The 25,792-nt window shown below is 34.8% G+C and overlaps 1 protein-coding gene and 1 pseudogene across 1 annotated transcript; both read right to left on the bottom strand.

Annotated features, from left to right (window-relative positions):
* Positions 1-11,424: 11,424 nt before the first annotated feature.
* On the bottom strand, positions 11,425-13,375 carry LOC149178212 (putative linoleate 9S-lipoxygenase 5). Its single transcript, XM_089422022.1, has 4 exons — positions 13,364-13,375; positions 12,426-12,727; positions 12,051-12,314; positions 11,425-11,647 (listed from the first exon to the last, which is right to left on the bottom strand). The coding sequence occupies exons 1-4, from the start codon at positions 13,373-13,375 to the stop codon at positions 11,425-11,427; spliced, it is 801 nt and encodes a 266-aa protein (XP_089278148.1).
* A 28-nt stretch (positions 13,376-13,403) lies between these two features.
* Positions 13,404-19,300, bottom strand: LOC149178211 (putative linoleate 9S-lipoxygenase 5; annotated as a pseudogene).
* Between the last annotated feature and the right edge of the window lie 6,492 nt (positions 19,301-25,792).

The following is a 25,792-nucleotide window of genomic DNA, read 5'->3' as shown; positions in this document are numbered from 1 at the left end:
ATTATGAGATTATCCTTGTTTAAATCTCTTATTTCAATCTCAATTCAATTTTAATTTTAATTTTTCTCACTAACCTGATTGGGGATGGATCATAGCCCTCTAAACCCAATGGTGATAAGTAATCGCCTTCATTGAGGGGATTTAGCATAGTGAGCAAGCATAATGAGAAACTACCATAAAACTAAAACAACTAAACAATTTTACATTACTTTCAACAATAGTTAGCTTTGCACAAAGCCATGCCTTACATACGGACTATTCCACACAACGCCCTCTTGGATTTTGGTGAAAACATTACTCCACTGAGAATTTTCAGGAGTCAAAAGATTCAACTTATATATTTTCAATAACTCTTTTTTATTATAATAAATATTATTTCTTTAATATAACGCTCATGTGAAGTTTGATGAACTTTAATTTATTATATTTTTAATTAAAAAAATATATATATATATATATAATTATATTTTTTAATAAAAAATATTTTTAAAATAAATATGTATTTTTTTAAGGTAAATGTTTTTCACATAAACTTTAATAATCTCCACTGCTCAAGATTGTTGGGTGAGGGGCTCAACAAGTTCTAGGAAAGATAGTCTTGAAAAAGGTAAGGTTGTTTAGGTTTAAATTTGTTTTTTTTCTATCTTTAATTTTATTTTATAATTATTCTCTTAACAATTTTTTTTATAATTAATCTTTAAAAGGAAATATTATAAATAAAAAATTTCTTTAATACATGATACAAATATTGAATTTAGTTTTACATCTTATGTAAAATAATGTAAAACAATAACTAGTGGATCAATGAAAATATTTTTTTTTTAATATATAATTAATCTTCAAAAGGAAATATTATAAATAATTAAAAATTTTAATGCATGATACAAATATTGAATTTCGTTTTACCTCTTATGTAAAATAATGTAAAACAATAACTAGTGGATCAATGAAAATATTTTTTAGACTTGACTTACAGTGCATATGAGATTGCATGTATGATGTGTAGACAGTCCCTCAAGAAGCCCAATGATAGACTTAACTTCCAGTGCATATGAGATGGCATGTATGATGTGTAGACAATTCCTCAAGAAGCCCCGTGATATACTTAACTTACAGTGCATATGAGATTGCATGTATGATGTGTAGAGAGTCCCTCAAGAAGCCATCAGTGTACATTGTGGAGAATGCAAAGGAAGCAATTGATGGAGCTTTTGTTTTAGATCATGGACTTCAACATAGAAATAGTAATATTTCCTTTTGCAATATTTTTATTTCCTCTTAATTAAAAATGGTTTACAAGGAAATAGAATAGGTAATGTGCCATTATGACCTACTTTATTATGCTCTATGAATCATGGAATCAATGACATTATCCATACCTTAATAGTATACTTTTGAGTTGTATATTTGTTTCATAAATATGAAGGCAAGCTAAATTGCATTATTATTGAGGTACCCAAAGTATTTTGGAAGTTGTATAACATCTTTGTTTTAGTGTATGAGTTATAGAACAAGTAAAAATAGCCTTACTTTAATAGTGTACTTTGAGTTACTATATTTGTTGCATAAATATAAAGGCAAGCTAGGTTCCCTTCACTAATTGAAGTAGTAGAAGTATTTTGGAAGCTATATAAATTGGATTCTTTTTCAAATATTTTTTTTTCTCACTAAGATGCTTATGGAAAATTTTGGTTTGGTAAAATAATATTTTCCATGATAGATACTTCAATGCTTAGGGTAATAATGTCCAAATAATTATTTCTATGTATGGAAATTCTACAAGTAAAATAATAATTTTCCATCACAAATATCAATTACAAAGCTCAATGCTTATAGGAATAATGTCCAAAGATTTGTTTCTATGTGTAGCAATTCTACGTTTTAGTTTATAATAATGAGTGATGAGGTACAAAAGGAAGGGATGTAAGCCATAAAAAGATTGAGTATAAATTGGATAAAATTGAGTATAAATTGGATAAACATCACATATTAGTATTCTTTTCTAGTATATTTAGATAGTAAAAACTTATTTCAAAACAAATATTTTTTATTCAGTTTTTCACGGCTCAAGGATTTGAAACATATAACCTAAATCCCAAATGTATCATTAATTTGAGATAATATGCAAAACCCACATACAACAAATAACCCATAGGGAAAGCGTTTTATTCCGATATTTCTAAAATTAAAAGGGAATGAAAAACCATATATAAAAGATAAATCAAATATAAAAGAAAATTCAACACAAGTATCTAGGAAATCATGCCGCAAAATTTACCCTATAAGATGAGATCACTAAAGAAGAGGATATGGTAAATGAAATAATGAGGATTATAGACTCTCATCCTTCAAGAATATGGACCTACAATTCATTCTACTCTTGAAATATAATATATATATATATATATATATATATATATATATATATATATATATATATATAATAAAAAATTGTAATCCAATGTGGAGACAATTGCTGCTTTACATTGAAAATAAAAATTTAGATGAATATGCAAAGATGTCAAATTTTCCCATTATATGAATGAATTATCCATCGTTTACAATTGAATGGTAAAACACTATTTACAATTCAATATAGAAAAACTACATGTGGTTAATTGAATTTTACTAGACTATCTCAATTCTTAGGAACCTATACTGAAATATGAATGCAATGTCTTTGCATAATGATTTGATTACTAGATGCATATTTTCTAACCGTTGATTTTGAACTTTTAACTTTTTACAAGAAGCCATGTGTTAGCAATAGAATTTTTAACCACATTGCAATTTCTTGTTTTTTATAAATGTTTTTGCATGCACAAATGGATCTGTGAAAAACTCAATCTAATTTAATTTGATTGATTTTTAGAATACATTGGCATTTTGAGTGTTTAGTACTTTTATGTTCCAGCTTGCAGTTGTAATGACATTCTAGAATGCATGCTTTTGTTAACAAACTCTGATATACTTACAAATTATAAACTTACTAAAAAATACACAAAAAAACTTAAGTTTAATGTTTCAATTGTTATGTGTTTGATTATGAAAATTAAAGTACATGTTTTACAATTTAAAAATTCTATCAGCCTCTCTTTGAACCTTTTGGGGCAATCGCTAGTGTATCATAAAATAGTATTATACACACTAATGACAAAAACGACCACATGGTACCTATCATAATCCACTAAGTGTGAATAGGTACGTTGATGTCAAACACTTGTAGATTCAACTGTTAACGTTTAAATATAAAAACCCACTATCAATCAAAAGGAAGCATGCCACTGAGTACTACAACCTCCAAGGTACTACTAGTTCCTAAATATGCTTCCTATATAGAGAGTTGACATCAATAGGAGGATATCTATTGAAGCGGGGCCACCAACTGACATGAAACACACTGATAGGTGATGTGAATAGATGAAGCCACCAATTAAAAATAACATAGGGATGGTCAAAAATAAAAGTTCCATATATGAAGTGTAGGTAATACTACTCAAGTTATGACATGCAAATATAGAGAAGTTAATTTCAGAACCTAACAAAGTTGGAGCTAAGGAGTAATGAATATGGAATATATGCTTGATAATGCAATAAAATGTTTAATTAAACACCTACTCCTCTATGTTAAGGCTAAGAAAATACACTTAATATATAGTTGATGTTGCAGTACAATAAGTTGTTTATTAGGAATTTATGTTCCATAAATCACCTAAGACTCCAAATGTTCCATGCATGCTAAGTGTAATATCTATTTTATTTTACATAGAAAAATATGTTACTTTACTAAGACACTATAGAATGATTTTTTTTTAAACTTAACATGCATTTGCTACTATTTACCACAATAATTTTTGAAAGTTCCATTCCACATATATGCATTGATATGTAGAAATTTATACTCAATTTATATCCCCCGTTTTTTGCACCAATGAAACTATATTGTTTTTTTATTTTGTTTATAAAACTTTGGTTCTAGCACGCAATATTATATCAATCATGATTTAACTATACTTTTCCTTTTTTATTCACTGTTACAAAACTTATGACTATAGTATGAAGGAATATAATTCCTACATTCATTATCATAATATTAATAGGCATGAATATCCTTAACATACTTTTATCTACTCATATATATTTACATTTGTACACCTATACACCCCTTGTCTCATTTGTTAAAATGTGATGCAATATTAGCATATACTAGATGATATTCAACCCTATGACTTCAACATTGTACAATCTAATTACATATACACATGCCTTTATCATAAGCATTTTGTTTATAAATTCTATGTTCTGCTGATGTTATTTAAAATATTGTCCAAGAAGTTTTAAATGTGACTCTCGTGGAAACCTAACCCACCATGGATGCCTTTTGAATCTCATTTTACCTGATTACTAAACGTGGATCAAAGGGCCCTGCAACACTTGTTGTGAGCCTAATGAAATGTCTTATTCAGTGATGTTCCAAATGTTAATAAATGGTGATTAGTATTAGTTTTTAATTAGTGCAACTACCTACCCTTTGCCTTCGTCGCTCCAGTCTCACTTTTCATCTTCTGAGTTGAGAGCCAAGGTCTACAATTACGACATCTCTGACACCGAGTGAATGCGTTTTTAATGATGTTCTTACCAATCATAATTAGGATTCCTTGCATAGAATGACTTTATACATTTAACATTCTTATGAACAAAGACTAATTTGAGATAACAGGTTTAAACTGTGACCTCGAAACTCTAATTTTCCTATTCCTTTTGGTTATTTTCATGTGTGAATTTCCTCTATAATATTCTTGATCAATTTGGTTTGTTATAGGTAGGATTTCTTGTCTGCAAATAAAACCGTAACCCTTTTTTGACGGTTTGTACGTGGCACCATGCTCAGTCTTGACCAAGGCTTTTTTTGGCACTAATTCATGATGGGTAAGTTTTCTAAACCTTCACCTTGGCATTTTCAAGGAAGTAGTTATTTTGCAAATTGAGGTTGACACTGATCATTCCTCTTTCGTGACAGAAGTTTATGCAGTTACTTTTTTCCATTTTTCTAAATTAAATATGAATACTTTTTATCATGAAATTTTCCTTCAGCTTTTCTTATGATACTTCTTACAAATTCAAAACATGACTAATGTGCTTATTCTGTGCTCTGAAAGTTAGTTCAGGATATGCTTTGGGTATGTGCTTTCTTTTTATCTAAAAGTAAAATTTTCAATTGGGCTTCCTTTCACTATGGCGATAAAAAGTGCTCATTATTCCTTAACTTCTCTACATGGTTTTGAGAACAATAAGCATGTCTTCGTCGTACCTGTGACCCACATGGAAGTTTTCTTGTGTTAGGGTTTCTATTGAAAGGCCTCATGTCAGCCATAGTTACATAGTATTTGTGTTACTTTAGTTTAGAAATTTAATTAAATTCCTTAGGTAATGCCCATAATCTACGACCGACTTTTAATAGGACTTAAGTTATTTACTAGCATTTGCACCTTATGTTGCAAAGAAAACGCCGTACAGCATAGAGTGGGGAAGAATAGGGACACGTGAATGGACATTGTTGAAAACAACGGTGGATGATAATGAGTTACAATTGCAATAGTTAGTTATGTGTATTCTGAAAATGGATATTTTGTAAATAATAGTAGTTTGTGGAAGAATAGCTACATGTGAATGGAGATTGTTGAAAGAAAGGGTGGATGATAATGAGTTAGAGTTGAAAGTATTACTTATGTGTATTTTGAATATGGATATTTTGTAAATAATAGTAGTGTGTGGGAAAAAAGCAACATATGAATGGACATTGTTGAAAGCTAGGGTGGATGATAATGAGTTATATTTGAAATGATTAGTTATGTGTATTCGAATATGGCTATTTGGTAAATAATAGTAATGTCTTGTAGAGGTTATCCATTATCCATGTTGTTGTTTTTGTTTATGTGAACAATTTTTTTTTTTTTTTTTTTTTTTTTTTTTTTTTTTTTTTTTTTTTTTTTTTTTTTTTTTTTAATTTTTTTTCCCGAGATGTAATTTTTCCATATGCTACCTATTTATGGTGTTATTATAAAATACTATTATATTGTAATGGAAGAGGTGAAAGAAATGATACGACATTGTGAACAACATCGCCGTTCCATATTTGAAAATGCATAAAAAATTGTTGGAGCCATGATGATAATAATAAAAATTCCAGCATGATTTTGAAAAAATTTAGCTAAATTTTTTGAAAATGTGGATTATAGTTGTCACTTTTTAGAATTTTGAGTGCCTTAATTTTGCACAGAAAATGATAGAAATTACAGCATGATTTTGAAAAAATCCAGCTAATTTTTTTTAAAATGTCAATTACACGGTCAAGCTTCAGTATTTTGGGTGCCCAGGCATTCATGATGGATGCTAAATCCATTCCCGCCATCCAAAAAAAATGTAAACACTCCCACAATCAAATTTCGGAATTTTCCGTCCAGACAAAATTGTGACCTCTTTAGATAAGACTGGAAAAAAATGGTCTACCTTTGTGTGGGAAACATGATTGAACATCAAAGTTTCAAACGAATGCATACACACATAGAGGATTATTATGGAAGATTCCTTCTTCAGGGAATCGTAATATAAGCCATGAGGATGTTAAATGTCCTTAAAAACTAAAGCACAGAACTTGGGAGCTTCAAGTCCCAGGAATGGAATTTGGTATTTGGTAACATTTTACAAGGGAAACATGATTGAACATCAAAGTTTCAAACGAATGCGTACACACATAGAGGATTGTTATGGAAGATTCCTTCTTTAGGGAATAGTAATATAAGCCATGAGGATATTAAATGTCCTTAAAACCTACAACACAAAACTTGGGAGCTTCAAGACCCAGGAATGGAATTTGGTAACATTTTTAAATGGAGTTTCCAATACAAACTGGCACGAATCACCCAGAAGCTTTCAAGTCCATGGCCCCTAATTTTTTGCATTCTTGATAATGTTTTCTCACTGTTTCAGTGTCAATTTCATGATGCTTCCAAAAAAAAATTACAAAACAATTTTATAAGTTTTAATTTCTATCTATAAAATAGCTACTCCATCGTGAAGAACAGATATTATTGCTACTCCATCATGAAGAATAGAGAACTTGCGAGCTTCGAGACCCAGGAATGGAATTTGGTAACATTTTAAATCGAGTTTCCAATACAAGCTTTCTTAATCTGACAAAATCACCTACAAGCTTTCAAGTTCGTGGGCCCTAAATTTTTGCATTCTTGATGATGTTTTCTCACTGTTTCAATGTCAATTTCATGATGCTTCCAAAAAACTATAAAACAGTTTTAAAGTGTTAGTTTTTATCTATAAATTAGCTACTTCATCATGGAGAATACACATTTGTTAGGTATTATTTGGCATTTCACATCATGTTGTATTATGTCATTGTGTAAGTAAAGCAACATTGTGAATCTAGTGTGAGGAGGACCAAGGTGTATTTAGTAGTCACAATTGATTGAGGGATGAGGCACATTGAAGAGTCATAGATAAGAGAGATGCATTGAAGAGCATTTTGGTAGTACATCATAAGAAACTGTGTGAGGCATTTTGCCACCATTTGGTCATTTCAACATATTTGTTACTTTCTGAAACTAGCATTTCCCAAGTATGATTGTCCACTAAAGTTTGTTATGTGATTCAATGTAGTGTTATAAGTTACACTGCATGGTTTCTTAAATTCTGCTGTGGTTTTACTAATTCCTTTATGGTATGCTAAAGCCAAAATATTATAGCTTATGAAATGACGTGTGAAGTTTACTTTCCAGGCTTTAGATATACAAAACAATGGTTGAGTTTTGTTACTTGTTACCTGTTGAATAGTTGGGTATACTAACATGTGAAGTTTACTTTCCAGGCTTTAGTTATAGAAAACAGTAGCTGAGTTTTGTTCCTTGTAACTTTTTGAATAGTTGAGTATACAAATTTAGATGAATATATTACTGTAAGTGCTAGTATGTGGTTGGGCACATCATCATTTAGAAAGAAGAAACAAATGACAGAGCAAAAAGAGTCAACATTCGTCTTAGTTCCCAAGGTTGAAGTTCAACAAATTAGATGTGTAGCCAGCTCATTGAAATAGGATTTAAGTTTGGAACTCATAATTTTAAGCCAAGTTCCCCAATTTGAAATAAGCAGCCACCTTCAACATGCACATAAATTCTATGGTGGGCTGGGCAAAATTACAAGAAAAATATGTATGTATTAAGAATAATTGATGATATAGCCGTGGGTTGTTCTCAATGGTGATAGTCAGCAACATTTCATTGTATTATTCCCATACAAGGGGAGGCCACACTTGCTTCCGAGTTTATAAAAAATTTGCTAGTATAATCACCTTACTTACAATGACAATAACCACTATTACACTACTAGCACATCAAATCATATCTAAACCCCAACACACAAAAATTTTATTATATCAGAGTAAATGTAACCTGCATGTCTAATTCAACTCCATTACCAGTAGTTCATTCTATCAATTTGTGATGCTTATATGACATATATTGTCTAAAATGACGCAAGCATAAAAGTTCAATGCAGTACTACAAGCCTCCTGGTCTGGCTGAACTCATTCTGTCAATTTGTGATTCTTATGTAACATATAGTCTTTAAGGAAGCAACATAGAAAACTTTAGTACAGTCTCGTAAGCCTCCTGCTTTAGTTGACATTCCATTCATTTACATTCCAAGGAAAATTGTAAAGTTATAACTAAAATTGTAAGTTGGTTTGGATGGCCTAAGACCCGACATATCAAATCAGCAAAGGAAATTACTAAAATTCAGGTTAAAGTCCCAAATCCGTTGGCATTGCTCCACTATGAAAATTATTGATCTTAGTGAAACCGCATATTTATGATACAAAGAAAGTGTAGATACAATATGATCTTTGGATGATAAGCCTTCACCTAAAGGCTAAAGTGTCGACACATCCTTAGCCTGAGATATCTCTAAATAGAATGGACACAATAAGCTTTAGAACATGACATTCACTAAACTCGTACTTTGAAACCAATTTCAAAGTATTCTCAGTTATTAATTTGCATATCTACAAGCATACAGTGCAACAGGGTAAGTATAAACAGGGCAGGCCACAACAGAAAAGCTCTGAAGCTGATGCAACTTCTCCTTGTTACAGAGCCTCTCTTCACTTTGTCCGCTGTATGATAAGTACATCTAGAAAAGCTAGCAAATTGATCAACTGGAAATCCAGCATATCATTACATTTCCTCGAAGAGCTATTTAATCCTAATCCACATCCAAAACCATTAACAACTCACAACCAGTGCAACATAAATGTCTGCGAAATCATGGGAATACATGTAAACAAAGAAAACTACTATGTTAACCGTAGTCAGCCTATGTGATGAAACAATATCACCAAAAGTTCAAACTAAGCATGTTAACAATAAAACTGTTGGCTAAACCTATAAACAATCTTAACCATCCACTTCTACCTGCCTTCTTAGTATTAGGCCTTTACCAACAGGTGTGTGATGAAGTCGTTTCTCATCTTTTAAAGCTACCAGGTTTGACAGAAAAGAAGTGCAAATTTCTTGCCTCCACTATCTAACAGATCTGCTAATTTCTGAATCATTCAAAACTTGAACAGGGCCAATATATTGAAATAACACCATGAGAGCCTCAGAACTTGTGCCTCCATTTATAAGCTATCTTAACTAAGCCATTTCTTTTGGTAATCCAAATAACAAAAAAACCATTCCATTTCTTTCCTTTAAAACAGAGATTTTCATCCAACAACTTCTAGTTGCACGTAGAGGCAGATTCATTGACTTTTACCATTCACGCCAGTCTTCGTATGCAGAGGCAGATTCATTGAAATGAGATATTTCTTTCAGCAAAATATAGCAGTGCGATGAATATGTTGGCAACGATTAAATGACCCCTGGTCCACTACAACAAGGAGAACATGATTCAATAACTATTCGAAGGCTCTGCATGTACACATCTAGTACATTGTTTTCTTCTGCCCAAGCTGCGTTTATGGTTGTGATTATCACAGTCTTGTTAGGCATTGAAGTCTTTTCTAGATCACTCCCTAAATCAAAGGCAGTTACAGATGAATCCAACTCTGAACTCTGTAAGAGATTGGCTCTTAATTGAACTGTAATAGCCATGGAAATTTATTTATAAAAAGTATACCATCAACTACACAATTGATATCTACAGAAATAGAAGGCTAGAAAACAAGAATTTTAATTTATAAGATCCAATTTACATGGTTGGTCAACATGTAGAAACCCCTTGTGTCATCACTCTGTCTAAGTGGGGAATAGTAATATGACAGTGGAATCACTATTGTGAAATCACTATTGTGAATATGCAGAGACATAATACTATGGCATGCTTATAGATCATTGTTGGCTGAATGACTTGCAATTGGCTTTCAAGCTGTTGGTTCACCATAAGTTGGATGTACAAAATATTAGTTGGATCTGAAGAACAAATAAAGCTAGGATAAAAGGTCCAAATTTATGAAATTATTAGTTTCTTCCTTCCCCACCTTTCCATTGTTATTATTATTATTATAATACTAATAATAATAATATTATTATTACCAGATAGCTCCCTGGATGCCATCAAACAATTAATATTTATTTTATTAGAACAAATCAAGGTACGGATAGAAAGCTAATTTTTTTTAAATTATTAGTTTCTTCCTTCCCCTCTTTTTCGTTCTTATCATTATGACACTTCCTTTCACATCCTACAGTGGATTGAACTTGCAAGAAAATTTGAGGTGAACCTTACAGAGAGGTGCTAGACTCTGCTTTCCCTGGAAATGACAATTTTGACTACAAAGATGCCCTCTCAAAGAGCATTATGTTCTTCGAGGGGCAGCGGTCGGGTGTTCTTCCACCAAATTAGAGATTGACATGGAGGAAAGATTCAGCGCTCACCGACGGATTCGACCAGAATGTATGCATATTTTTTAAAAACATACGAATAACTGTTTTAGCCTTTCATCTCAACCCTTCAACTATTTTAGTTTTTCTTCAATGGGTACTAAATAAATCGAAAACAAGAATTATAATTTATAAGATCCAATTTACACGGTTGGTCAACATGTATAAACCCCTTGTGTCATCGCTCTGTCCAAGTGGGGAATAATAATATGACAGTGGAATCACTATTGTGAATATGCAGAGACATAATACTATGGCATGTTTATAGATCGTTGTTGGCTGAATGACTTGCAATTGGCTTTCAAGCTGTTGGTTCACCATAAGTTGGATGTACAAAATATTAGTTGGATTTGAAGAACAAATAAAGCTAGGATAAAAGGTCCAAATTTCTGAAATTATTAGTTTCTTCCTTCCCCACCTTTCCATTGTTATTATTATTATTATAATACTAATAATAATATTATTATTATTACTAGATAGCTCCCTGGATGCCAACATTTCTGATTTCCTTCCACCATGCTTGTAGCTCTGTATCAAATTTCACTGCATCATCATTCTGGTAGTACAAGGACAGGTACTCCTTAACCCATGAAACCATTGCGAACCATATCTCCAATCCATCCACAGCGTAAGGGTAGTCTTCGATCATCAGCTTCAACCCGTAGGGCATTGATGAGTCCACCACTGCCATACCCCTGTCAAGTTGTAGCCACATTCAGGTAAAAATGTTAATCAAAATTCAAATGGTTGACACAAATATGAGGCTCAGATTTTAATCAGTATTGATTACTGTTTAGAAAACAAAGAGCACTAATCAGCACAGCATCATACCAGAGTTTGAATTCCATACATAAAACATTACAGTAAAAAACAGAACTGACTGAAAGGAAAAATCTGTATATAGAGAGATACAGTATAATTGTAAGGAGATCGTCCATATTTATAATAAATTGGGAGAAGCCCAACATTAAAAACTGGTCGTTGGATAGTTCACCAACCAAGTAATGATAGGTCAAATGTGCACAGTAATTAGATCACTGACCTAAATAATTTTAGTCTTTAACTCCATGGTGTATGTACAACAACAATTATGATTGCCTTTTCATGAGATCTGCAGGTAACCCTTGTTCGTCAAGCCTCCATTGCCTGTACACTACCGAAGAAATCTCTAAGGCATACTTTCCAGTAAACACTGTTCTTTTAAGAATTCCTCCGCCATTTATAAGAATCTGGCGAGCCAGAGCATTGATGTTGATTGTGTCCCGGAAATGAGGGCTCAATAGCTTGTGAACGGGATGCATCACACTCAGTTGTCTGTTAGTAGCAATAATAAATGGTTCCGTAATTGCATGAGTCTTGAGCCTAAAAGAATCCGACCATTACAGTCTCAGTCTGGACTATATATAGAATGATATTGTAAATATCAAACAAATTCTGCAGGTATTCTATTAGTTGTGGCTATTTGGGTTTTACCAGTGACTGATAAGCTGATGGTAACCAGAATCATTAACGGTCACGTACGCTTTAGCCAGCTGCCATAAATCTCCTTCTGCGCCTTCCTCTGCTGGAGTAAACACCTTCCCAACACTTGCCCAATCTTCTGAAGTGGGTAGGCTCAACTCGATTGCAACTGGCCTTAATGTGACATCCTTCTTCAGGAAGAGAATTGAACGAGAAGCATATGTCTTGGTGATAGACAGAGCATTTATTCGATCCAAATGGGGCATCAAGGCGTCATGGTGGTCCACAATGAAGAGTCTGTTATCCCAGAGAGCCTGAAAATATCATATCCATCTATGAATACATGAATCTATAAGGGTTCATTAGATAATTTGTTCTACAAACCCCTCTCACATACTCAACTGCATGACTGCCCTATTCAAGAAGCCATCTATTCCAATAAGCATGTGAATGAAAATCACCCATACAATTTACAAATTACAACAACAACCAACCAAAAAAAAAATGTACTCAGCAGACTAAGGCAACAAACTGGTCAAGTAATAATCTTCAAAAGGGCCAATATACTGGGACTGTCCATTCAACTAAGTATTACCACCTATATTTTATCCTGATTTAAGTATATTTCCAGTAACAATTCACCAAACCGTACTCAGCCTATGTGATGAAACAATATCACCAAAAGTTCAAAGTAAGCATGTTACCAATAGAACTGTTGGCTAAACCTATAAACAATCTTAATCATCCACTTCTACCTGCCTTCTTAGTATTAGGCTTTTACCAACAGGTGTGTGATTAAGTTGTTTCTCATCTTTTATTAGCTACCAGGTTTGACAAAAAAGAAGTGCAAATTTCCTGCCTCCACTATCTAACAAATCTGCTAATTTCTGAATCATTCAAAACTTGAACATGGCCAATGTATTGAAATAACACCATGAGAGTCTCAGAACTTGTGCCTCCATTTATAAGCTATCTTAACCAAGCCATTTCTTATTCTTGGGACCATTTTTCTAGAATGAACCTTCTGCTTATGGTGGGCCGATTAGGCATGTATCCGGCGTGAGGGTATTGCCCAAAATTAACTGCAGCATGAAGAGCCGAGGCCACCCATATGATTGTTGTTATTGCCTTTTCAACTTCTTCCACACTCTCCATGCTGTACCACCATGTCTCGTCCTTCTTGTCTCTGTGACCAACATTTCTGATTTCATTCCACCATGCTTGCAACTCTGTATCAGATTTCACTGCATCATCATTTTGGTAGTACAAGGACAGGTACTCCTAAACCCATGAAACTATTGGGAACCATATCTCCAATCCATCCACAGCGTAAGGGTAGTCTTCGATCATCAGCACTAGCATACCCCTGTCAAGTTGTAGCCACATTCAGGTAAAAATGTTAATCAAAATTCAAATGGTTGACACAAAGATGAGGCTCAGATTTTAATCAGTGTTGATTACTGTTTAGAAAACAAAGAGCACTAATCAGCACAACATCATACCAGAGTTTGAATTCCATACATAAAACATTACAGTAAAAAAAAGAACTGACTGAAAGAAAAAATCTGTACACAGAGAGATACAGTATAATTGTAAGGAGATCGTCCATATTTATAATAAATTGGGAGAAGCCCAACATTGAAAACTGGTCGTTGGACAGTTCACCAACCAAGTAATGATAGGTCAAATGTGCACGGTAATTAGATCACTGACCTAAATAAATTTTAGTCTTTAACTCCATGGTGTATGTACAACAGCAATTATGATTACCTTTTCATGAGATCTGCAGGTAACCCTTGTTCGTCAAGCCTCCATTGCCTGTACACTACCGAAGAAATCTCCAAGGCATACTTTCCAGTAAACACTGTTCTTTCAAGAATGCCTCCGCCATTTATAAGAATCTGGCGAGCCAGAGCATTGATGTTGATTGTGTCCCAGAAATGAGGGCTCAATAGCTTGTGAACGGGATGCATCACACTCAGTTGTCTGTTAGTAGCAATAATAAATGGTTCCGTAACTGCATGAGTCTTGAGCTTGAAAGAATCCGACCATTACAGTCTCAGTCTGGACTATATATAGAATGATATTGTAAATATCAAAAAAATTCTGCAGGTATTCTTCTATTAGTTGTGGCTATTTGGGTTTTACCAGTGACTGATACGCTGATAGAATCCGACCATTACAGTCCCAGCCAGGACCATATATAGAATGATATTGTAAATATCAAACAAATTCTGCAAGTATTCTATTAGTTGTGGCTATTTGGCTTTTACCAGTGAATGATAAGCTGATGGTAACCAGAATCATTAACGGTCACGTATGCTTTAGCCAGCTGCCATAGAGCTCCTTCTGCGCCTTCCTCTGCTGGAGTAAACACCTTCCCAACACTTGCCCGATCTTCTGAAGGGGGGTAGGCTCAACTCGATTGCAACTGGCCTTAATGTGCCATCCTTCTGCCATCCTTCTTCAAGAAGAGAATTGAACGAGAAGCATATGTCTTGGTGATAGACAGAGCATTTATTCGATCCAGATGCGGTATCAAGGTGTCATGGTGGTCCAGAATGAAGAGTCTGTTATCCCAGAGAGCCTGAAAATATCATATCCATCTATGAATACATGAATCTCACTGCTGTTGTAGATCAAAAGACAAGCCAAATTACAAGGAACAAGCATTGAGTTGGATCAATATACCTGCTCCACTGTTAGACCGTCGAGATTATTTTCGATGTGTGAAGCAGTAATAGAACTGATCTGAGGACCAGACATCAAAAGGTCCAGTTTACTTCTCGGAGGAAAACTCTGTGAATTCAACCATTCACAACACTAAAATTATGTAGCCTAAGCTTAATTAAAAATAGAGAGGAGACAGATGGGGACTAGAGGTCTGCTGATTACTTGGAGTCTCTGTATAACAAGAGGATTGACTCCGGCCAGCATCTGGCGCGCAAATTCTTCATCTTTCCTCCATGCAAATTCTTCATCTGCACCCATTAATCCCATTTCCAGTAAGTTCAATTATTCAGAATCTGGTAGAAATCAAGCACAGAATAAGAAGATGCATGGACGTGTTTGGAAGAGAAATACTTACGGGCTATAACTTGAGGAAGGGGATACTTGAACAATTTTTCGCCGTCTGTTGTAAGAAACTCTTTGACAAGCTCAAAGGGAATGAAAATTTTGGAAGCTTCCGGAATTGCGTTGTTGGGCAACTTTTTCCCATCGGAAAAGAACTTCTTAATGTCTTTAAAGGAGTCGAACTCATTCACAGTTGAATCAAACAGCGATTTGAGCTCTGGTACCAGGAATTGAACAATTGCCTCGAGGGAATGCGCTAAGAAATCAGACATTTTCAGATGCCCAAAACACTTATCTCGTGGGACACATCTCATACTGTTTACAGCATCGACACCCAAAATCCAAGTTCCGATGTCGCTGGAGAAACTGCAGCAGCAATGGCTGCCGCGTCCATCGTTTTCTGAACATCCGACTTCTCTTATTCTCAAAGTCTTTTCAAACTGCAACTCAGGGAAATTAAAATATGGGTGACTAATAAGCATCTAATGACCGCCATTGCCATGAGCGAGAACCGCGAGACGAAAATTCATGAACCATTTCAGTTTCATGAACCGTTTTTTGGATCAACGATCAAACTTTGTTCAATCGTCTAACACCACAAATCTACGGTGAACAATAGGACATGGCGACGGCTGGGGCAATTCATTTCAAAGGAAAACGCCTTACGGTGTAAGGAAAACGCCTTACGGCGTAATAATTATCTTTGCAATGTAACGCAGATAAACTAGAAGGCAAAATTCAGGTGAAAGGGATTCAGTACGGTCTCTTGGTGTTCTTGCAAGGAAGGAGGAATAGATAAAGGCGGCAGAGTGCATGCAAAAAAAATAATATGTATTCAGTATGGCCACGCCTCCTTTTTTAAGAGCTAGGATCCTCGTTTGCAATACAAAGCTTTTCCTTTTCCACTGGTAAAGGTGGCGGAGAGTCAAATTGATCGTAAACGAATCTGGACATTTGCTAACTGCAGATATCAAATGCAGCATGCCCATTCAAACTTTAAAATTCAAATTTTAATCTCCCTGTAGAGGGAATGGGCATGGTGGTGGGGTTCTAGAGGTGGTGAACCCAAAATCTGTTTTGAATGAGATGCAGAGGGAGAAAAGAGGGGGAAGAGCTTGGTAGGAAGTTTAAGTTTTCATAATGGGTTCATTGCGTGATGTAGTACTCAACATAATGGGCTTCTGTTGGAATTAACTTCGTTTACAGCTGTCAGCATTAGAGTTATGAGGGAGGGGGTGCGATTGCGAAAGGAATTTGTGAACGGTCTTATCCAGGATGATAGCGAGTAATGAGGTGATTTAGCTAGCCCATATCCCACGCTATCCAGGGTATGACAAGTTATGGGCACAGATACCTGAGTATAATACCTAGTACGGGTACGTAAATCAGACCCTGTGGTACACATTCCCTACCATAGATCATAACTTGAAAGATGCAGAGAGACCAGTGCCTCCATATGTGTCGGATTACAGCATTTATTGAATCAGACAAAGGAATTAAATCTTTGAAGCTCTAAAGTTCGGTAGAAAAATGGTCACTGAGGATATTGGAATTTACAGGCAAGAAACTAACTATAATTATTGCATAATCACAAAATTAATTAAGAAACATTTATACCTTCTAATGGAAACTCACAAAATTTCTTGACTAAAATCAAAATAATGAACAGGTTGAGTGAATAGTAAAGATTGTATCGATTGCCTATTCACGAGACTTATCTCTGTGTTCACGAGAATAGAATGCCCAAGGGCAGTAACATAAATCCATGAAGAAGTTAAGGCATGAAACCATAAATGTATTCAATAAGTATGATGATACAATATACATAATGAGAGGCTATCTATATAGTACAGATGCCTCAGTCGTCTATATAATTATGGCTAATCATAAATAATGACCATATCATACGTCCATTATGATATAGCAAACCATATCACATAATTCCAAAAACCCATTGAGCAAACCATATCACATAATTCCAAAAACCCATTGAGATTTTCAATCAGCAGTGTCACATCCTGCACATTGGTTCTGGGAGCTCAATTTGAGACTAGAGAATTCTCAATGTCACTTACAAAGTGATATTTCACATCTTTGTTAATCATTCGTTCTAAGGCCTCATTAATATACTGGATTGGAATGACTTCAATGTTTGGATATACTCTTTCCTTTGCACAAAAATCAAGCATTTCTTGAATGTCTTTGGTGCCACCTGTTACACTCCCTGCAATCGATTTCATGCCTGCATGCAGAAACTCAAGTACGGATGTTATACTTAGTGATTCAGAAGATAGACGAGAATTGTGCAAATAACACATTTATTTTTCCATCAACTACAACTGTATCAGTCTACTTATCAGATTTTTACTTTTATCCTCAGATGATGCACCTTTAGTTTTTTTGGTAAAACACATAATGCACATAGAAATTTATGTTACCTTAAACCTAACACGTTTAGCATTTAAATAATGAATATATCTAACTTATAAATCATTGCTGTCATAGGCAACACGTGGTTCTTATGGTCTGTAGTATATTACAAGTTCCATTCTACAAAAAATACTGCATGGATCTTGGTGCCACACACATACGCCTAGTGACTTGAAACCAGAGAACTCTTAAGAAATGAAATACAGTACAGTTGATGAATCTTTCCTCTTTACAAAATAAAAATATATATGTATGGCATGGACTACTATTTTAGGAAGTTGTAGGTTTTCTAATCCAAGAACAACAAAGAGTGTGAAGGTCCACACAGAGCATTTACAAGAAGGCTCAAAGGAAGTGGCCAAAACTAACGTCATGGCAGAGACAAGCATAATAGGTAATCAAGTTAGCAAATAATTATATAGTTGCCAAGGTAATTCACAAAATACCAAATCCAAATTTTGCAAATATTGTGGTGGAAATAATCAGTGCAAAAGATTGTTTTCTAAAAAAAGACAATGACGATGAAAGGATTGGAGGTAGAGGTTGTAGTGGCAAGGGAAGAGGATAAAGAGATCAAAGTGATTTTGCAGAAAGTAATACAATGGTTCCTATTACTGAACAGAGAAAATAATAATCTTTTAATAGCCAGACACAGAAGTCAGTGCATCACGATGCATTTGGTATATTGATTCTGGTACTACCAAACACACCATTCATAAAAGAGAAGCCTTTTTCCGAGATTGATAGATGTGAAAATGTAGATATTGTTTTGGCTGATAACAATGTACATGAACTACAAGGTGTTGTCCCCTTTGTTGAAGTTCAATTATTCAGAATCTGGTAGAAATCAAGCACAGAATAAGAAGATGCATGGACGTGTTTGGAAGAGAAATACTCACGGGCTATAACTTGAGGAAGGGGATACTTGAACAATTTTTCGCCGTCTGTTGTAAGAAACTCTTTGACAAGCTCAAAGGGAATGAAATTTTTGGCAGCTTCCAGAATTGAGTTGTTGGGCAACTTTTTCCCATCGGAAAAGAGCTTCTTAATGTCTTTAAAGGAGTCGAACTCATTCATAGTTGAATCAAACAGCGATTTGAGCTCTGGTACCAGGAATTGAACAATTGCCTTGAGGGAATGCGCTAAGAAATCAGACATTTTCAGATGCCCAAAACGCTCATCTCGTGGGACACATCTCTTACTGTTTACAGCATCGACACCCAAAATCCAGGTTCCGATGCCGCTGGAGAAACTGCAGCAGCAATGGCTGCCGCGTCCATCGTTTTCTGAACATCCGACTGCTATTATTCTCGAAGTCTTTTCACACTGCAACTCAGGGAAATTAAAATATGGGCGACTAATAAGCATCTAATGACCGCCATTGCCATGAGCGAGAACCGCTAGACGAAAATTCATGAACCGTTTCAGTTTCATGAACCGTTTTTGATCAACGATCAAACTTTGTTCAATCGTCTAACACCACAAATCTACGGTGAACAATATGACACGGCGACCGCTGGGGCAATTCATTTCAAAGAGGAACGCCTTACAGCGTAATAACAAGTACACTGTAGCTATTTCGACTTGTGCTGTTTTTTTCCATATATTGAATGGTCGACTGAAAGACAATAATCGATGACCTCCTTCAGAAATCAATTATGATCTGTTCATGAATGCATCTCTTGTAACAGTAATGACTTTGTGTAATGTATTTACATAGGCCGAAGGCCTGTATAAACGGGGCAGCGAAAGTCGGTACTTTGTTGTTCGAGATCCCCAGACATTTGACAGCTAATATTGAAATTCGTGGGTAAGGGGTATTGATGTCTCTTTCTTGTTATATTTTGATAAGAAAATGGCTTAAATTTCCCTGTGAAATTCTATGCAAGACGAAACTGCAACCCCTGTATTTTGAAACTGTAACTTTGGATGATAATGGAAGCTTTGAATAGAATCACGTTTCCACCAATGAATTAAACTATCTCAACAAATTTCAATTCTTCAAATTCTGAAACCTATTAAACTATCTCAACAAATTTCAATTCTTCAAATTCTGAAACCTCTGCGATAGGAGTAATCCGATATGAGTACTCCTAATTTTTATGGAGTACCCCTGATATTTGTGGAGCAATTGTTAGGTTAACTGCAGCACCTCTGGGAATCCATCAATTTGGACTAACTGGCACTTTGAGAATATGGGACTAGTGAGCTAAGATAATAATAAGGCTTTGGAAATTTACTACTTAAGGTAATAATAAGAGTTAGGAAATTTATTAATACATGTGGGTTTTGGTAGCTTTTAGCCCAGATTTGGGTTTGCAATACTGGCGGGTTTTGGTAGGTTTGGTTCAGATTTGGGATTACAATACATGTGGGATTTGGTAGCCTTGGTCCAGATTTGATTTTCTTTAAAGAGAATTTTGGTGTTATAGCAAACTTCAACATGGTATCAAACAGAATTTAGTGTTACAGTACATTTCAACATGGTGTCAAAACCTTGGGCCAGATTGAATTCTCTTTAAAAAAAATTGATATAATAGCAAACCTCAACTGCCAAGGCCCAGATTGGATTCGCTTTAAAGAGAATTTCGAAATAATGGCAAACCTCAACAGCCATACGAGTACTACTTGTGGATACTGCCCAGCCTTGTCATTTGCCATGATCTTTCCCCACTTTGCCATTTGCCACGCATTCAGAGAACGTTCAAACTATATGTGCGGAGACACTATCTTTGATTTATTCCAAATGCTTAGGCTCATGGAAGTGTCAATGGTAAAAAAAGGGAATGGCAGCTTTGACAGGGTTGGGGGCGCAGGGGGCAGATATAGCTTGAATAGGAATACAATGGGTTCTCCATCCGCTCCCTTCAAATCTGATGTAGGCACCTTCGGTTTGCAAAACACTCGGTTGCTGAGATCTATACAAGGGCAGTTCACAAATTGATTTAGAGCATCTGTTCTCTGACTCACAGAAATGTGACAATAAAGCTCTCCAAGATCTGGAAAGAGGGTTAACAAATCGCAGTAGAATACATTGTCCATCAGAACATTATAAAGGAGGAATCAAGATGGAATTTGCACCTAATTCTAGCAGATCAGAAATTCATCAAAATATTCTTGGTTACTCAGACCTATACAAGGGCAGACTATAAATTTATGTAGTCACTGTTTTGTCTCACAAAACAATGAAAGTAAAGTTTCCCAATATCTGAAAAGATGTTCAACAAATCAGAGAAAATGCATTGTCCATCGCAAACAAATCTCAGAGAAAATGCATTGTCCATCCACATTATAAAGGAAGAATCAAGAGAGATCTGACGCCTAATTCTAACAGATCATGCTTTCCAAGATCTGGAAAGGGGTTTAACAAATCACAGAAAAATACATTGTACATCAGAACATTATAGAGGAATCAAGATGGATTTTACACCTATTTCTAGCAGATCAGAAGTTCATCAAAATATTCTTGCTTACTCAGGTCCATACAAGGGCAGACTATAAATTTATGTAGTCACTGTTTTGTCTCGCAGAGCAGTGAAAGTAAAGTTTCCAATATCTGAAAAGAGGGTCAACAAATCACACAGAAAAGACATTGTCCATCACAATATTATAAAGGAAGAATCAAGAGAGATCTGACACCTAATTCTAGCAGATCACAAATTCATGACAAATAGTTTATGTCGACACTGGTTTCTGTCTCACATAACAGTGAAAGTAAAGTTTCCCCACATCTGAAAAGAGGGTTAACAAGTCGCAGAGAAAAATATATTGTCCATCACAACATTATAAAGGAAGAATCGAGAGAGATCTGACACCTAATTCTAAAGAAAGAGTCGACAGATATCTGACACCTGATTCCAGCAGAGAATAAATTAATCAAAAATAGTTTACTGCATCATAAATACAATGCCTTTATTTAGTTGCTCCTTTTCTAATCCCTATTGTGGCACACAGACCCAAACAACGGGATTGCCCTTGAATACTAGATCTCCTCTGAACACACTTTTTATCTCACCCTTAGACTGATGCAGGCTTCTCTCTTATACACAACGATTACATTCAGTTATGCACTGAAAATCTGAACAGAAATGTATCTAAACACCTAGATCGGAAAAGAGCTTCTTAATGTCTTTAAAGGAGTCGAACTCATTCATAGTTGAATCAAACAGCGATTTGAGCTCTGGTACCAGGAATTGAACAATTGCCTCGAGGGAATGCGCTAAGAAATCAGACATTTTCAGATGCCCAAAACGCTCATCTCGTGGGACACATCTCGTACTGTTTACAGCATCGACACCCAAAATCCAGGTTCCGATGCCGCTGGAGAAACTGCAGCAGCAATGGCTGCCGCGTCCATCGTTTTCTGAACATCCGACTGCTATTATTCTCGAAGTCTTTTCAAACTGCAACTCAGGGAAATTAAAATATGGGCGATTAATAAGCATCTAATGACCGCCATTGCCATGAGCGAGAACCGGTAGACGAAAATTCATGAACCGTTTCAGTTTCATGAACCATTTTTTTGATAACGATCAAACTTTGTTCAATCGTCTAACACCACAAATCTACGGTGAACAATATGACACGACGACCGCCGGGGCAATTCATTTCAAAGAGGAACGCCTTACGGCGTAAAAATCTACGGTGAACAATATGACACGACGACCGCCGGGGCAATTCATTTCAAAGAGGAACGCCTTACGGCGTAAATATTTTACGATGAGATTTTTTCCCTTCAAAATAATTGTCCCATAGTTATATTGCATGGTTGAAAACCATATGGATGCGATATTACAATATTTTATTTACAATTTTAGTGCACTGGTTATATTTTCGTCTATTAGAATTTTTTTGTGCATAATAGTTTAATGTAAATACCCCAACTGGGTTTCTTGTATTTGTTATAAAAATTGAGATCGGGGAGTGTAAAATTAGAAATTTGGATTTCTTCCTTTTGTTTATTATAAAACCAATTATGTGATTATTTTTCCTCTAAGAATAAAACGTGTATCTTCGTTAAGAATTACAACAATGTTTACGCTTTAATTTATGTTGAACTCTTTTTTTATGTATATATATGTTTCATACTCTTATGTTTAATCTGAATATAAAATGTACTTATTTTGTTTTTAGTACAGAACATGCTCATTTTATTACTTGTTACTAGACCTTAAGTATTTATATTAACTATATAACTAATTTTTTTCTTATAATATATGGATTTAGGCTAGAGGCTTAGTGGACTCTCCTCAACTAGGACTGCTTTAGGTTCTTTGAGCCCTATCACCATTTGTCTAAGAATATATATTTTTGTGGCCTATGAATAAGGTTTTGTACCTGTTAGGCACTACAAGAGCTAACATATATGGATTTAGGCTAGAGGCCTAGTGGACTCTCGTCAACGAGGACTGCTTTAGGTTCTTTGAGCCCTATCACCGTTTGTCTAAGAATATATATTTTTGTGGCCTATGAATAAGGTTTTGTACCTGTTAGGCACTACAAGAGCTAACATGGGCACGAAATCATACTTCTCTTCCATAGTTATATAGTTAATTTCATACAATTATGTTATTCTACTATCATTAGTTCCGAGCTTTAATACGTGTAAAGGTCAATATTTTGATAGAGGAAAAGAGTATAAGATGGTTCTTACTACATGGTACTTCTTTCCCTTAGATAACACTCTCTGTTATAAGTTTTATTTGTTTGGTTCACATTCCCTCCCGAGGGAGGATGTCAAAGTTGATTTCTCAGTAGAACCTTTCACTACCTTCTGCAACATGAGGGTTACTTACTTTATACCAAAAAAATTCATTATCTTTGTTAAACAAAAAAAACACACACATATGTGTATACATATTGTTGGGCCTAGGTTTTGTCTCATTTTTCACTCAAACCCTGTCATGCTACTGTTTCATTAAATGATTATTGTTGCAAGTATTTGTTACTTCTTTTGTTTTAACGAGATTAAAATACCATTAATGGAAGTTTAATAAAAGTTTGTATGTTGCAGGTTAAATTTGATTTGATCATGTTTTGAACCTACACTTACCTGCCTGCACTATGCAACAAATTCTTGCGCCAATTCAGTTCTTACAACGTGCCTGCACTAGTGCAGCTAGTGTGCCTGCACGAGTGCAAGTTTTAAATTGTGTCTCCACCAATTTGGGGCTTTCATACATTGACACATTTATGGAAGAATCTCAAAGAGGTTTACGATCAAAATGTCATTTGAACACTTCCACATAAGCCAAGACACACCGAGGTCATACATATTTATATTTAGAGAATAATTAATGCTACATCCCCAAATTTATAGCAATTTCCAGACTTCCTATTTACACCTCAATTTCCGCATCGATCATAGTGAATCTCAAAATTCTGAAACATGGGTTTTTCTCCCAGCATAGGAAATTGAGTTAACCTGAAACCATTTTCCAAAATTCATAATGGTTAAGGACATACGAAGGGGGATTTGGAGGAAGTTTGTTAAAACTACCAACTTTTCTAGAATTCTATAAAATGCCCAGATTTTGGAAATTCATGGTAAATCTCCATTATTTCAGTAGGGAAATGGTTGTACTAATATTCTATTAATGATAATTAGTTGGGATTAAATCCCCATGATGTTTGCAAAGGATTGGCTTGTTTTATGCCAAGTTTGGAATGTAAAAAGATTATAAAAGAAGAGCTATGGCTTCGACCCTAGCTAATCAATTTAGTGAATCAATTAAGCAGAGGGCAGAAGCATGCACAGGAAGGAACAACGCAGAAGGGAGGAGATGCTGTTCCAATGTAGCAACACGTGGATTTTAGTGTGGAATGCTTCTCTTGCTTGCTGGGATTAGCCGATGTCTGCATTATGTAAAAAATTGTTTTCAATAAATTAATCGAGGAAATTTTTATCCATATTTTTTCTACTTATTTATTGCATCTAATGATTTCAATTTTTGTGTGAACCGCACTCAAAGAGGGTGCGAGTTGGTTGGGTTGGCCACCAAACCACTCGACACCGCTCTCATATTTTAAATAGTATTTCAATTATTGTTTGTTTGCTGTGTGAATTTGATTCCTTTACAATTTCCTTCTGCCTTCGGTTAATGTTATCTAGCAGATGTTTTATTCCAAAAAACTAAGTCAATTTGTTGCAATCCATTATTCCAAGTTTTAAGGTTAATTTGAGTAGCTGTAATTTGTTTCTATTTCATTTGCTGCATTATTAATTATACTTGCACCTGAAATATTTTAAACATGATTGCGCCCTCCAAATTTTTGAATCCATAAGATCAGCTCTGCGATTATGAGCTCTAACTCTAATTCTGTAAATTAATCTAGATCTATTAATTTATATTTAAAGCTGTGATTTTTACATTTGGTGAGCCGATATTTATAAATATGGAAACTACATGTTTGAATTGATAAATGCTTAATTAATATTATGGTTTCCTTTAACTTCTGGTTTGTTCCTACACATAATTAGTGCAAGCAGATTTTTTGCAGGCAGAATTACTGCAAGCAAAATAGTTTGAATTGCTTTTGAATTTATTCCAGCATTTACAGTCTTTTTGTTATTGTGCCAGTACCCCTTGATTTCCAGTTCTAATTTCCCCTATGTTTTCTTGCAATTAGAATTTCCTTTCGCATTGATTGCTTTTACTTTCCCACATGCTTTTAATTGTTTGGATTAGTGTTTCTTACACTAGTGCAAAATTACATTTATTTTCTAGATTAATCACAAGATAGACTAGAACGTTTTTTTGCAGGTTACCAGGGACTCTCTCTGTCATTTCCAGTGTTGTGTCTCGAAGTTCATGAACTCTCCCGATTGACAAATTAAATGTTAGTACATTTATAAACCCTATACTGCACCCAAC

The sequence above is a fragment of the Pinus tabuliformis genome, chromosome 4_1 (genome assembly GCF_031772625.1).
Source record: "Pinus tabuliformis cultivar Carrire ecotype Pingquan chromosome 4_1, CPIR1, whole genome shotgun sequence".
NCBI classification, from domain to species: Eukaryota; Viridiplantae; Streptophyta; class Pinopsida; order Pinales; family Pinaceae; genus Pinus; species Pinus tabuliformis.
Note: the sequence above shows the minus strand (reverse complement) of the source record. Positions and strands in the feature narration are given on the sequence as shown.